The sequence below is a fragment of the Triticum urartu genome, chromosome 7A (assembly GCF_056163025.1).
Source record: "Triticum urartu cultivar PI428250 chromosome 7A, HENAU_Tu73, whole genome shotgun sequence".
NCBI classification, from domain to species: Eukaryota; Viridiplantae; Streptophyta; class Magnoliopsida; order Poales; family Poaceae; genus Triticum; species Triticum urartu.
This window is the reverse complement of record NC_141879.1, coordinates 194,675,584-194,691,944: the sequence shown is the minus strand read 5'-3', so window position 1 is coordinate 194,691,944 and position 16,361 is coordinate 194,675,584. Positions and strand designations below refer to the sequence as shown.

Sequence of the window (16,361 nt, the reverse complement as noted above, 5' to 3'; positions counted from 1 at the left end):
GATAACAACGGAAGGCTTGGAAGATAAGTGAGTCCATCAACTCCAACGGCATCACTGAGTATAGAACCACGACCTAAAACTCCTTAACCGTCGTCTGAAAAGTCTGCAACATTAATGTTGCAGCCCGAAAACGGGTCAACACATGGAATATGCTGGCAAGGTAACACATAGAGAATAATGGAAAGACACAACTATACTACATGCATATTTGGCTGGTGGAATGCTCTATGGTTACAGTTTTGCGTAAAGCCAATTTTTCCCTACTGCAAAGGAATATATTTATTTAACTATTATGGTGGTTGTTAAACATTGAGAATGGTTGACAGCATTCTCAATCCCAATTAAGTATCATCATTAAACAAACCCATCAATTAAATTTTATAGTAACATGTTGAGATTCACATGATAATCCAGGTACTAGATACTCAAGATGTCCATAACCGGGGACACGGCTAACCATGATTAGTTTATACACTCTGCAGAGGTTTGCGCACTTTTCCCCACAAGACTCGACCACTTCCGTTTGGTTTCTCGCACTACACAGTGTTTGAGAAACGGATGACCGAGACATAGTTTTTCAGAAGCACTAGCACCTTACGATGGGTAGACCGTACCACCTACATCCCCTACATCTGCTAGTCTACCATTGTAAGAGTTTGCACGACTTAGTCAACTATGCTAGAGCCCATAAGATCTTGTGGCTGCACACGGAAGTTTCTAGCATGAATAATCTCATGATCCCTTTGAGCCTGGGTGGCGGTCCAAAAGAATACAGGCAATCCGAGAATACCCAGGTACCTCAATCCACCCAGATGTGTATTTAAGTTGCCACCTTAGATAAACCATTGATTTAAAACCTCACATCTATCATGGATATCACTCACCCAATCCACGTCTACTAGCATAGCATAGCAATAATGAGAAAATGTAGAAGTAACTCCCAAAGGTTTGATAATTAGACAGGTAATAGGTACTACCTCAACTACTTCCCAAACCCACAATTTAATTAGATCCTAATCATGCAATGTGTAATGATTGATCTATTGCAATAAAACTGGGTAGTAGGAGGTATGATCAAAGTGTTACTTGCCTTGCTGATGATCCGGGAAACCTAGCGATTCGAAGTAACAAGCGGCGCACTCTGGGTACTCTATCGCAAACAAACAAGCACACAATAAGTACTCAACTAATGCACAGGTAAAACTCAAATAAGAGATCTAACCAGAAGGTTCAACTTAAGAACTCCGGTTGGCAAAAAGAATCAAATCGAACGAAGCAACGAAAAACAAACGGCAAAAGAAACAGGCTTCGTTTACTATTCTGGATCTAAGGCAATTTTTATAGAAGCAAAAACTTGTTTAAGTTGGTTAAACGGAAAGAGGGTTTCGAGACGAAACTCCAGGCGCTTGAATCGCCTGATTCCGATAAACGAGCGAAAAGTTAAACTAAAACAAAAATCGGATCAGAAATCGCGATCAGAAAATCGCGGATTTAATTCGAGAAAAAGAAAAACGACGAACAGTTTAATGAACGAACGTTCGTTAACTGGATCTAAACGACGAACACGTTCGTTAAAACGAACGAACGCTCGCTAATTAACTAAACCGAAAAAACCGATCTAAAAAACGAAACAACAAAAAAAACCGACGAAAACCGAACGGTTTTTCCGGGAAAACCGGCGGCGTAATCGAGGTAAACCTCGGGCGGCGGGATGGCGGCGGCCGCTCCGGCGAGGCGGCGGCGGCGGGCGGCGTCGGCGGCAGCGGGGTCCGGCGGGGCGGCGGCGGCGGGGTCCGACGGCGGGCGGGCGGCTATGGTTTCGGCCCGGGGTGGGCCGGCGGCTTATAAAGGCTGGGTCCGGGTATTCCGGGCCTAGCACGGCCCGTAGGTCGGTTTGGACGTTTTTTTTAAACTTACACTCGGCAAAATAAAACAAAAGGACTACTAAACGGACTCCAAAAATCCTGAAATAAATTTTCCCCGACTTCTAAAATCAAGCCGCACAGGATGAACATTTATTTGGGGCCTAAATGCAATTTTGAAAAACGCGCATTTTTCCTAAATTCAAATAAAATAGCAAATAAAACCAAATAAAATCTTATTTGATTTTTTATTAAATCCTCAATATTTCTTTATTTTGGGGAAAATCATTTTATTCCCTCTCTCATATTTTTGTAATAGAAATTATTGAAGATAAAATAAACAAAATCGAATGATCCTATTTCAAAATTTGAGACAACTCAAATATGAAAATAACGAAATCCCCAACTCTCTCCGAGGGTCCTTCAGTTACGAAAAATTTCTAGGATCAACCAAAATGCAATAAATATGATATGAAATGATGATCTAGTGTATAACATTCCAAATTGAAAATTTGGGATGTTACAGAAGCCCTCCGTGATTGATTCCCCCTCCGGCGGAGCTCCGGAATAGGCCCCAAGATGGGATCTCTTGGGTACAGAAGGTTGCGGTGGTAGAAATAGGGTTTCGTTGTGCTCCTAGATGTTTTCGGGGGATATGGATATATATAGGTGGAAGAAGTAGGTCGGTTGAGCTACGAGGGGCCCATGAGGGTGGAGGGCGCGCCCAGGGGGGTAGGCATGCCCCCTGCCTCGTGGCCGCCTCGTTTGTTTCTTGACGTCCACTCCAAGTCCCCTGCGTCACATTTGTTCCAAAAATAACTCTCTCGAAGGTTTCATTCCGTTTGGATTCCGTTTGATATTCCTTTTCTACGAAACACTAAAATAGGCAAAAAAACAACAATTTGCACTGGGCCTTGGGTTAGTAGGTTAGTCCCTAAAATAATATAGGAGTGTATAATTAAACCCATAAACATCCAAAACAGATAATATAATAGCATGGAACAATAAAAAATTATAGATACGTTGGAGACGTATCAAGCATCCCCAAGCTTAATTCCTGCTCGTTCTCGAGTAGGTAAATGATAAAAACAGAATTTTGGATGTGGAATGCTACCTAGCATAATTCTCAATGTAATTTTATTATTGTGGCATGAATGTTCAGATCCGAAAGATTCAAGACAAAAGTTTAATATTGACATAAAAATAATAATATTTCAAGCATACTAACTAAGCAATCATGTCTTCTCAAAATAACATGGCCAAAGAAAGTTATCCCTACAAAATCATATAGTCTGGCTATGCTCTATCTTCACCACACAAAATATTTAAATCATGCACAACCCTGATGACAAGCCAAGCAATTGTTTCATACTTTTGATGTTCTCAAACTTTTTAATCTTCACGCAATACATGAGCGTGAGTCATGGACATAGCACTATATGTGGAATAGAATGGTGGTTGTGGAGAAGACAAAAAAGAGAAGATAGTATCACATCAACTAGGCGTATCAACGGGCTATGGAGATGCGCATCAATAGTTATCAATGTGAGTGAGTAGAGATTGCCATGCAACGGATGCACTAGAGCTATAAGTGTATGAAATCTCAAAAAGAAACTAAGTGGGTGTGCATCCAACTCGCTTGCTCATGAAGACCTAGGGCATTTTGACGAAGCCCATCATTGGAATATACAAGCCGAGTTATATAATGTAAAATTCCCACTAGTATATGAAAGTGACAACATAGGAGACTCTCTATCATGAAGATCATGGTGCTACTTTGAAGCACAAGTGTGGAAAAAGGATAGTAACATTGTCCCTTCTCTCTTTTTCTCTCATTTTTTATTTGGGCCTTTTTATGGCCTCTTTTCTTCTTTTTTTTCCGTCCAGAGTCTCATCCCGACTTGTGGGGGAATCATAGTCTCCATCATCCTTTCCTCACTTGGGACAATGCTCTAATAATGATGATCATCACACTTTTATTTACTTACAACTCAAAAATTACAACTCAATTCTTTGAACAAAATATGACTATATGTGAATGCCTCCGGCAGTGTACCGGGATGTGCAATGACTCATGAGTGACATGTATGAAAGAATTATGAACAGTGGCTTTGCCACAAATACGATGTCAACTACATGATCATGCAAAGCAATATGACAATGATGAAGCGTGTCATAATAAACGGAATGGTGGAAAGTTGCATGGCTATATATCTTGGAATGGCTATGAAAATGCCATAATAGGTAGGTATGGTGGCTGTTTTGAGGAAGGTATATGGTGGGTTTATGGTACCGACGAAAGTTGCATGGTACTAGAGAGGCTAGCAATGGTGGAAGTGTGAGAGTGCGTATAATCCATGGACTCAACATTAGTCATAAAGACCTCATATACTTATTGCAAAAATCTATTAGTTATCGAAACAAAGTACTACGCGCATGCTCCTAGGGGGATAGATTGGTAGGAAAAGACCATTGCTCGTTCCCGACCGCCACTCATAAGGAAGACAATCAATAAATAAATCATGCTCTGACTTCATCACATAACGGTTCACCATACATGCATGCTACGGGAATCACAAACTTTAGAACAAGTATTTCTCAAATTCACAACTACTCAACTAGCATGACTCTAATATCACCATCTTCATATCTCAAAACAATCATCAAGTATCAAACTTCTCATAGTATTCTATGCACTTTTTATGATAGTTTTTATTATACCCATCTTGGATGCCTATCATATTAGGACTAATTTCATAACCAAAGGAAATTACCATGCTATTCTAAAGGATTCACAAAATAATATAAGTGAATCATGAGAGATCAATAATTTCTATAAAATAAAACCACCACCATGCTCTAAAAGATATAAGTGAAGCACTAGAGCAAAATTATCTAGCTCAAAAGATATAAGTGAAGCACATAGAGTATTCTAATAAATTCCAATTCATGTATGTCTCTCCAAAAAGGTGTGTACAGCAAGGATGATTTTGGAAAACTAAAAAGCAAAGACTCAAATCATACAAGACGCTCCAAGCAAAACACATATCATGTGGTGAATAAAAATATAGCCTCAAGTAAAGTTACCGATAGAAGAAGATGAAAGAGGGGATGCCTTCCAGGGCATCCCCAAGCTTAGGCTTTTGGTTGTACTTGAATTTTACCTTGGGGTGCCTTGTGCATCCCAAGATTAGGCTCTTGTCACTCCTTATTCCATAATCCATCAAATCTTTACCCAAAACTTGAAAACTTCACAACACAAAACTTAAACAGAAAATCTCATGAGCTCCGTTAGTATAAGAAAACAAACCAACACTTAAGGTACTGTAATGAACTCATTATTTATTTATTTTGGTGTTAAACCTACTGTATTCCAACTTCTCTATGGTTCATAACCTCCGATAGTAGCCATAGATTCATCAAAATAAGCAAACAACACACGAAAAACAGAGTCTGTCAAAAACAGAACAGTCTGTAGTAATCTGTAGGTTTCGAATACTTCTGTAACCCCAAAAATTCTAAAATAAATTTATGAACGTGAGGAATTTATCTATTAATCATCTGCGAAAAGAATCAACCTAATCGCACTCTCCAGTAAAAAATGGCAGCAAATCTCGTAAGTGCTAAAGTTTCTGTTTTTTACAGCAAGATCGCAAAGACTTCCCCAAGTCTTCCCAAAGGTTCTACTTGGCAGAAATAGTAATTAAACGCATAAAACCACATCTAAACAGAGTCTATATGAATTATTTATTACTAAACAGAACCAAAAAGCAAGTAACAAAAATAAAATTGGGTTGCCTCCCAACAAGCGCTATCGTTTAACGCCCCTAGATAGACATAAAAGCAAGAATAGATCTAGCTGTTATCATCTTTGGTATGCACTCCATAAGTGGCTCTCATAATAGATTCATAAGGTAATTTAATTTTCTTTCTAGGAAAGTGTTCCATGCCTTTCCTTAGCGGAAATTGAAATCTAATATTTCATTCTTTTATATCAATAATTGCACCAATCGTTCTAAGGAAAGGTCTACCAAGAATAATAGGACATGTAGGATTGCAATCAATATCAAGAACAATGAAATCTATGGGCACATAATTCCTATTTGCAACAATAAGAACATCATTAATCCTTCCCATAGGTTTCTTAATAGTGGAATCCGCAAGGTGCAATTTTAAAGAACAATCATCAAATTCACGGAAACCTAACACATCACACAAAGTTTTTGGAATTGTGGAAACACTAGCACCCAAATCACATAAAGCATAAGATTCATGATCTTTAATTTTAATTTTAATAGTAGGCTCCCATTAATCATGAAGTTTTCTAGGGATAGAAACTTCCAATTCAAGCTTTTCTTCATAAGATTGCATTAAAGCATCAACGATATGTTTAGTAAAAGCCTTATTTTGACTATAAGCATGCGGAGAATTTAGCACGGATTGCAACATGGAAATACAATCTATTAAAGAACAATTATCATAATTAAATTCCTTGAAATCCAAAATAGTGGGTTCATTGCTATGTAAAGTTTTGACCTCTCCAATCCCACTTTTACTAAAGTTGAATCATCTCCAGTCCCATCATTATCAAGATTCATATTGCAAAACAAATATTTAATAGGAGACACATCAATCACTTTTAGATCTTCATCCTTATTATCATCAAAACTAGAAGAACACGCTTTTATAAAGCAATCATTTTTTGCACGCATCCTAGCGGTTCTTTTTTTGCACTCATCAATGGAAATTCTCATGGCTTTGAGAGACTCGTTGATATCATGCTTATGTGGAATAGATCTAAGTTTTAAAGAATCAACATCAAGAGAAATTCTATCCACGTTCCTAGCCAACTCATCAATCTTAGATAGTTTTTCTTCAATCAAAGCATTGAAACTCTTTTGTGAACTAATAAATTCTTTAATATTAGATTAAAAATCAAAGGGCATCTTATTATAATTTCCATAATAATTGTTGTAGGAATTACCATAATTATTAGAGGAATTACTAGGAAAATGCCTAGGATTAAAATTACCTCTATATGCGTTGTTACCAAAATTGTTCCTACCAACAAAATTCACATCCATAGATTCATTATTATTCTCAATCAAAGTAGACAAAGGCATATCATTAGGATCAGAAGAAACACTCTTATTAGCAAACAATTTCATAAGTTCATCCATCTTTCCACTCAAAACATTAATTTCTTCTATTGCATGCACCTTTTTACTAGTAGATCTTTCAGTGTGCCATTGAGAATAATTAACCATAATATTATCTAGGAGTTTAGTAGCTTCTCCTAAAGTGATTTCCATAAAAGTGCCTCCCACAGCCGAATCTAAAAGATTTCTAGAAGCACAATTCAATCCGACATATTTTTTTTTGTATAATCATCCAAAGATTCAAACCATGTGTAGGGCAATTACGTATCATTAATTTCATCCTCTCCCAAGCTTGTGCAACATGTTCATGATCAAGTTGCTTAAAATTCATAATATCATTTCTAAGAGAGATGATCTTAGCGGGAGGAAAATACTTAGAGATAAAAGCATCTTTGCACTTATTCCATGAATCGATACTATTTTTAGGCAAAGACGAAAACCAAGTTTTAGCACGATCTCTAAGCGAAAACAGGAATAGCTTCAATTTAACAATATCATTATCCACATCTTTATTCTTTTGAATATCACACAAATCAACAAAGCTGTTCAGATGGGTAGCGGCATCTTCACTGGGAAGGCCAGAAAAAGGAGCTTTCATGACAAGATTCAGCAAAGCATTATTAATTTCACAAGATTCAGCATTGGTAAGAGGAGCAATCGGAGTGCTAATAAAATCATTATTGTTGGTATTGGAAAAGTCACACAATTTAGTATTATCTTGAGCCATCGTGACAAACAATCCAACACACAAGCACACAAGAAGCAAGCGAAAAGAGACGCACTAGAAAAGAGAAGGGGAACGAAAAAAGAGGGTGAATAAAACGGTAAGGGTGAAGTGGGGGACAGGAAAATGAGAGGCAAATGGCAAACAATGTAATGCGAGGGATAAGAGTTTGTGATGGGTACTTGGTATGTCTTGACTTGATGTAGATCTCCCCGGCAACGGCGCCAGAAATCCTTCTTGCTACCTCTTGAGCACTGCGTTAGTTTTCCCTTGAAGAGGAAGGGGTGATGCAGCAAAGTAGCATAAGTATTTCCTTCAGTTTTTGAGAACCAAGGTATCAATCCAGTAGGAGACTACACGCAAGTCCCTCGTACCTGCACAAACAAACAAGAACCTCGCAACCAATGCGATAAAGGGGTTGTCAATCCCTTCACGGTCACTTACGAAAGTGAGATCTGATAGAGATAATAAGATAAATATTTTTGGTATTTTTGTTGTATAGATTGGAAAATAAAGATTGGAAAGTAAAATAGATTGGAAACTTATATGGTAAAAGATAGACCCGGGGGCCATAGGTTTCACCAGTGGCTTCTCTCAAGATAGCATAAGTATTACGGTGGGTGAACGAATTACTGTCGAGCAATTGATAGAAAAGTGCATAATTATGAGAATATCTAGGCATGATCATGTATATAGGCATAATCTCCGCGACAAGTAGACCGAAACGATTCTGCATCTACTACTATTACTCCACACATCGACCGCTATCCATCATGCATCTAGAGTATTAAGTTCATAAGAACAGAGTAACACATTAGGCAAGATGACATGATGTAGAGGGATAAACTCAAGCAATATGATATAAACCCCATATTTTTATCCTTGATGGCAACAATACAATACGTGCCTTGCTGCCCCTGCTGTCACTGGGAAAGGACACCGCAAGATTGATCCCAAAGCTAAGCACTTCTCCCGTTGCAAGAAAGATCAATCTAGTAGGCCAAACCAAATTGATAATTTGAATAGACTTGCAAAGATATTAAATCATGCATAAAAGAATTCATAGAAGAATCAAATATTGTTCATAGATAATCTTGATCATAAACCCACAATTCACCGGATCTCGATAAACACACTGCAAAAAGAGTTACATCAAATAGATCTCCAAGAGAATCGAGGAGAACTTTGTATTGAGATCCAAAGAGAGAGAAGAAGCCATCTAGCTAATAACTATGGACCCGAAGGTCTGAACTAAACTACTCACACATCATCGGAGAGGCTATGGTGTTGATGTAGAAGCCCTCCGTGATTGATTCCCCCTCCGGCGGAGCTCCGGAAAAGGTCCCAAGATGGGATCTCTTGGGTACAGAAGGTTGCGGCGGTGGAAATAGGGTTTCCTGGTGCTCCTGGATGTTTTTAGGGTATATGGATATATATAGGAGGAAGAAGTAGGCTGGTGGAGCTACGAGGGGCCCATGAGGGTGGAGGGCATGCCTAGGGGGGGTAGGCGCGTCCCCTGCCTCATGGCTGCCTCATTTGTTTCTTGACGTCCACTCCAAGTCCCATGGGTCACGTTTGTTCCAAAAATAACTCTCTCGAAGGTTTCATTCCGTTTGGATTCCATTTGATATTCCTTTTCTGTGAAACACCGAAATAGGCAAAAAAACAACAATTTGCACTGGGCCTTTGGTTAGTGGGTTAGTCCCAAAAATAATATAAAAGTGTATAATTAAGCCCATAAACATCCAAAACAGATAATATAATAGCATGGAACAATAAAAAAATAGATATGTTGGAGACTTATCAACGAGATCGATGATGCGGTCCAGCCAGTCCTCGTAGAGGTCGTCGACGAGGCGGTAGCGCAAGAGCTCACGCGCCATGACCAGCGCAACCTGCGCGTCCAATGGCCCACCGCGAGCATGGCATGAAGAACCACCGGAGTCAGTGACGGGGTGGCAGTGTGTCCGTCCCGCCGTATAGAGGGGTGCGGCAACGAAGCTTGCTGCTCGTTCCCTGCCGGGCCGGTGGCGGCATTGGCGGCGGGTGATGGAGAGCAACGGGGAGGCCCGCCGACGAGCGCTGTCTAGGCGACGCGTGTGTTGGGAGCGGCCCGACACTCGGCGCGGCCTCGATGAGCGTCAACCATGGAACTGGTGGAGCGGCGGAGCGTGGATCGACAGAGGGAAAGCTTCGGCGCATCCTCTACCTGGCGTGCCAAATGTCGGATTCAGGGTTCCGTAGACCCTTGAGAGGATCGAACTCTGGGGTGCGCATGAAGGACTCTCTCTCCCCAGCCTGCCTACCCAACAATTCCACATCCTAGCTGATCGAACCCGAAGAACAAGTGACATAGGGGTTTATACTGGTTCGGGCCACCGTGTGGTGTAATACCCTACTCCAGTGTGGTGAGATTACCTCGAGGGCTAAGGATGAACTAGTACAATGGGGAACAGCCTCCGGAGGAGAGGTGTTCTTGAGCTCTATGAGCTGGTGGGTGAGAGGATGGAATGAATCCAGTCCAAGATGAGTTGCCTCCTATGGTGGTGGCTAGTCCTATTTATAGAGGCCTTGGTCCTCTTCCCAAATGTAGGCGGAAAGGGATCCCACAACGACCAATTTTGAAGGGAGACAACTAGTACAAGCTATCCTGACAAAAGTAGTCTTCGCTTATGCTGGTCTTGGTCTTGTTGCAACGATATGGAAACCTTTGCCTGATGCCTCGGGACTCCTCGCCTGCACCTGCTTCTCTAGCACCAAAGAGGAAACTGGTACACTGCGCCCGTTGGCGCCCACCTGGCCTTATTCGTCATGGCTCACATCATGTGAACCTCGCGAGGTGCCCCCTACATACATATCTCCGCTCCTCAGGAGCCAGCCTAGCGAGGCCGCCCCCAGGGAGGTCTTGGCGTCGTCCGCCTTGCGAGGCCTGGCCCCTCGCGAGGGTCTTGAGTTGTTGCGGCCGAAGCTGGGCTGTACCGGGCCGTTGGTGGAGCCACGCCGCGGGCCGCAGGTAGGCAAGTCTGGGACCCCCGTTCCCAGGACGCCGACAACCTTGCTCCACTGCCCCTTGTGCCTCTGCCCCTTGAAGCCTCCAGTGTATGAGGTTCAAATACACCTCGTCCGTTCGGCTGATCGGGCAAGGTGCAGATTTCTTGATTGATGTGCTATTTGATTGATTTGTGTAGTGCAAGGGAGAGCACCTAGCCTTTGCGGACTGTCACGTCGAGCGCCCCGGGAACCAGCGGCAGTGCCAGAAGTGCAAGCGCGACGGCACGTGGAACACGGCGGTGGATGTCGTTCTCTCCTCAGTGAGGGTGGAGTGCCCGCATGAAGGCTGTGGGCTCTACGTCACTTACCACAAGCTCGCCGATCACCAGAGCGTGTGTCTGCTCGCGCCCTGCAAAGGCCCCGTGCCCGTCCGCGGCTACGAAGGCCCGCCGCCGACGCTCTCCCACCACATTAGCACCATGCATCCCATGTCCGCGCACATGATCTAGTACGGCAAGGTGCTCCAGCTGCAAGTGCCACTGTCGAAGCCACGGCTCTTGCTGTTCGCGGAGGAGGACGGCCGCACGTTTTTCTTGGTCGGCGGCATGCTCGACATCGGCGCGCCTATCGCCATGTCAATCATCTGCATCAGAGTGGGGGCATCCCCACTGCCGCACTACGTGGCCAAGCTATGGGCGAACGGCCCACCGAGGGAGCCCAAAGGTAGGACCGACGCCGTGCAGGAGCTGACCTTCTTCACAGTTCCGCCCAAGCTGTTGGCCGAGGCTAAGCTGATGTCCCTCCACATTCATATTGACAAGCTCATGTCCTAAATGATTCTACAATGTCTTCTGTTTATCTTAGTAATATGCTAATATAGGGGTTAGCTCGGTCTACTTTAGCTTAAGAGATGGTGGGTTTTGGTGGCGATGCAGCAATTACTTCGACATCAGATCAACATTTAAAGTAATTTCCTACATTCGAACGGATTTTTTGCGTATATTGGATATAAAGTTCCTTTGGGTAAGAAGTATAACAACTTATATGCTTGTTTGTTCAGGAAGTGTTGCATACTTGTGCGAGCTGACGCGACACATCAAAGTAGTAGTACTACTAGTAGTACTCCCTTCAATCCTAATTTATCTGCACATAAGTCGAGGCGCAGATACCAAGGAGGGCCTGGTTGTGTTTATACTTGGACAATTCGCCCGACTACGCACCAGGCAAACGAAGCTCGTGTTGTGTTTGTGCCGTGTGCGGCCCGCACATTAACCAAAACCTCGCGCCTCTAGCTTAGCCTCCGTGTTTTAAACTTCTCAATCTCAAGGCCAAGGAGCAACGTGAAACCTATGATAGAGCCAATCGGATGGTTGAGAACTCTACAATTTGTAGCTACAGATGTGTGTGTGAGAGAGGACGAGTGCGTGCGTGCACCTCTTCTCTTCCTGTATAACATACTAAACTCAGAGTACAAGTGTATGTGGGTGGCATCGACCTAGGGAGATAGAGATGGTGAGTGTGAGAAGTCCGAGAGATAGATGTAATGCGTCTGGAAAAAAGACTAGTCTATAGCTCGCCACAAGGCTATTCCTGTCGAACGCCCCCAATAACTGTAAGATATGTATCTGACGGTGCTAGTTATTGCACGTACACAACAATAGAAAAAGAACTACCATGGCATATGCTATGCCTCGGTCGAGAACACGTGCCCACGTTACGCCATTCGGGAATAGTGTTGCACTTCGAAACTAGAACCGTCAATAAATTTTGAGCTTGCATCTCGTCACATTCCAAATTACTACTACCACTTAATTGCAAACCTATTCACACCGATCACAACCTAAACGGTTTCCCACTTAGGAGCGTATTAGTACTCGGTTATAAATACTACTATGCCAAGATGACGGCACATTCCTCCTCAACTCCTCATCCACAAAAACAAACAAGTCATTCAGCATCCTTCCCTTGCGTCTGCCATGGCTAGCATGAGTTCTGGGTCGAGAGATTACCACCAGGGAGAGGCGAGCATGGAAGAAGAAGCACAAGAGATGTCCCGCCTCACCACGAAAGCAACTGACATGTCCCGCGCTGCAGAAGTAGCAGCACAGAGGTCCTACTGCACCGTAGAAGCAACACGGAGGTCCCGCCGCGCCGTCGATGCAACAGATTGGTCCGACCGCACCGCGGAAGCAGCAGAGATGTCCCGCCGCACTGCGAATGCAACAGAGATGTCCCACCGCGTCACATCGGCCTGGGAAAATGTCTTGCGGGCAGGCGACGAATCTTACAAGCGCATGCATGCGACCGTCCATAGCCAGATGGATCAGATCTCCGGCTGGGCGAGGTTGCAGGACCACATGAAAGCCTCATTTGAACAGGCTACCGGCATCATCCGGCAACTAAGGGAGGGCAATGAGAGGCTCCGGGCCGAGCGCGACCTGCTGATGGCGAAGATCGTCCGAAGTGTAGAGCAGCAAGACGAGACCAGTGCCTTGTTGAAGAGGACCGGCGTCATCGTCAAGAAACTTATGGACGAGAATGACATGCTCCGCATCGAGCGCCAAAGGCTGGTGGAGGAATCCGTGGATGCTCTCAAGCAGCGTATTGAGGACACAACAGAGCTCATCGCCACTCGCCGCGGAGACTAGTTCCCGCGGCCCGCAACAACGCATCAAGAAAGTAGAGATCAGTGAGCCAGATCATTGTCTTCCTTCTTCTTTTGCCCTTGTGTATTTCGGGCGTAGCCGCATGTGGCTTTTCTAGTTATCTTCCTAATTATGTAAGACAATTATTATCCACTGTTGTCGTCCTTATACATTCATCAGTCTTGCTATAAGTCGCAGTAGATGCTATATAGGTCCGTCGGATCTTACATCAAGATCCGTGCAAAATTTTCTTTTCAGATTTTCTTTTCTCTCTCTTAAATATCAGTCGAGTGAGACATAGTCACGCCATTAAACAAAGGCTCGGGCGCCATTAATGGAGACCTTGGGAGAGAGGTGGACGGCATATGGAGGTCAAAGGTCTCTCCTCCCGATAAGCACGCACAGGGGTCTGATCGCACGCCTCCCGTACTCAAATAGCTACCCTGCATGGCGCCTCCTAGCTAATAAAAAAGGGGACGCGTGGTGGCACATAAATGGTAAATAGAACGCCCACGGTTCCAATAATACTTGTGTTTCCGATTGTAACGTGACAACACTTGTTTCAAAATGACTTTGTTGATTGCTAATGTGTGCGCCTTCGCAAATCGGACAACAAAATTACCACAACATGTTGGTGCCATGTCATGACACCAAGCCAAGTTTCATGATTGTCATGTGTGTTTTGGATTTACAGGAATTAAAAAACCAAGTTTCTCAATGTTTCCAGCCGAGCCATGACGCCCAGATGTTTGAATTTCATTCCCATTTCTTGCACGGGACCTAGAAATTTACCCAAGGACACACATGTGATTTTCAACCAACTTTGGTGCACTAGAGCATGTGCTCGTATTTCAAATTTGAATTATGCACACAAAGGTGACATGTTCCCTCTCAGAACCACAAGCCTTCTTGAGAGAAGCTCCTGTTTGCAAGAAGCTTATACCAAAACTTGTTCCTATTCGGCCAATTTTTTTACCACAGCATGGTAGTACCATGACATGACACCATGCCAAGTTTCATGATTTTCAGGCATGCTTTGGATTTACAAGAATTTTAAAACCAAGTTTCTCAATGTTCTCAGCCGAGCCACGAGGCCCAGATGTTTGAATTTCATTCCCATTTCTTGCATGGGACCTAGAAATTCACCCGAGGACACACATGTGATTTTTAACCAACTTTAGTGCACGTGAGCATGTGCTTGTAGTTCAAATTTGAACTATGCACATTAAATGACCAGAAACTTAATCAATGTATAAAAAAGGCCAAACGAACCCAGAATAATTCCAAAATTTATCAGGGCACTCATGTAGTTCTATGCTGCCTCCATAAAGAAACTGAAGGGGGCAGCGTATATCATTTTGCACTCAAAGGTGACACGTTCCCTCTCAGAACCACGAGCCTTCTTGAGAGAAGCTCCGGTCTGCAAGAAGCTTATACCAAAACTTGTTCCAAATCGGCCCAATTTTTTACCACAACATGTTAGTGCCATGACATGACACCATGCCAAGTTTCATGATTTCCAGGCGAGTTTTGGATTTACATGAATTTAAAAACCAAGTTTCTCGATGTTCTCGGCCGAGTCACGACGCCCAGATGTTTGCATTTCATTCCCATTTCTTGCATGGGACCTAGAAATTCACCCAAGGACACACATGTGATTTTTCAACCAACTTTGGTGCACCGGAGCATGTGCTTGTAGTTCAAATTTGGATTATGCACATTAAATGTCCAGAAACCCGATTAATGTATAAAAAATGCCAAACGAACCCGGAATAATTCCAAAATTTAATAGGGCATTCATATAGTTCTATGTTGCCTCTATAAAGAAAATCAGGGGGCATCGTATATTGTTTCGCACACAAAGGTGACAGTTCCCTCTCGGAACCACGAGGCTTGTTGAGAGAATCTCCGGTTTTGCAAGAAGCTTATACCAAAAATTGTCCCAAGTCAGCCAAAAATTATACATATGAAAACATGGTTTAGATTATCTTGAACATCTCGCTACCTAGACCAATGTACTATGATTTGAATTCAACATAAAATGGATACAAATATTTGAATTGGAGATTGTATGGTACATGTAGTTCATAGTGAAATATGATTACTGCTATATGCATGTATTTTATTATCAAGATAATATTTAAACAATTGTATAACTTGACAACAATCATATTCAAATAAGAAAATTAGATTCAGATTTAGTCCGTATGGTAGACGACAATATATATGTTCATAGGGTGGAGTAAAATGGTCATATATGATGGAAGATCAAAATGTACGACTACATCCATTATAAACCGCAAGGTCACCTAACGATATATTCGAATTCGGCATAACATGGATTCAAAAGTTGAAATTCAAGATCCTGGCATTTGTAATCATATAAAAAGGGACATGACTCTTTCTTGTGGTGGGAATTGATTTATTTTTGTTGTTGTTGAGGGAAGTGCGAATCGATTTGGTACTGTACATGGTAATCTTGTTCTCCCAATTTTTTTTAACATTTTTCTTGTAGTTTTTTCAATGGCATTTATAGCAATATAGTAAAAGGGGACATGACTCTCTTGTGTCTTGTATGAATTTTTTTTGTACACATTAAGTTTGTTCTGCCGAACAAGGAATCCGCGCCTTGTTACCCCGAAATTTTAAAGCTCGAGTATCTTTTGTCTCATCTTCTTTGAAACTCCCGCCTCTTCAACCCACGCCGCGCCTTGTTATGCCGAAATTTCGACGCGTGCGAAAACACTCTCCTCATCTGAAATTGGTCCTGCAGCCCAGACATGCGAAATCCCCCTTCTACCCCTCAGCCGGAAATGCCGGCTCGACGTCGCGGTGTCAAAACCGGTGGGGGTGCGCTGGTAACTTACCCTACATTTCGGACAAGCGCGTCCCTAAGCCATGGCTCCCCCTACCTTCCCCTTTGCCCCCCATTCGTACACCGAGGCCGCCAAAACCCGCGAAACCCCATGCTCCTCCGTCG

General features: G+C 42.8%; 1 protein-coding gene across 1 annotated transcript; it reads left to right on the top strand.

The window, feature by feature from the left end:
* Positions 1–9,879: 9,879 nt before the first annotated feature.
* On the top strand, positions 9,880–11,569 carry LOC147958959 (uncharacterized). Its single transcript, XM_087532384.1, has 3 exons — positions 9,880–10,014; positions 10,934–11,164; positions 11,246–11,569. Exons 1-3 carry the CDS (start codon positions 9,880–9,882, stop codon positions 11,567–11,569), a joined length of 690 nt encoding a protein of 229 aa, XP_087388510.1.
* The last annotated feature ends 4,792 nt before the right edge of the window (positions 11,570–16,361 follow it).

Coding starts and splice junctions, on each gene's coding strand:
- LOC147958959 (XM_087532384.1), top strand. CDS start 9,880: ATGAGCGTCAACCATGGAACTGGTGGAGCGGCGGAGCGTGGATCGACA. Junction 10,015..10,933: donor TGAGAGGATCGAACTCTGGG/GTGCGCATGAAG, acceptor TGATTTGTGTAG/TGCAAGGGAGAGCACCTAGC. Junction 11,165..11,245: donor CCTGCAAAGGCCCCGTGCCC/GTCCGCGGCTAC, acceptor CACATGATCTAG/TACGGCAAGGTGCTCCAGCT.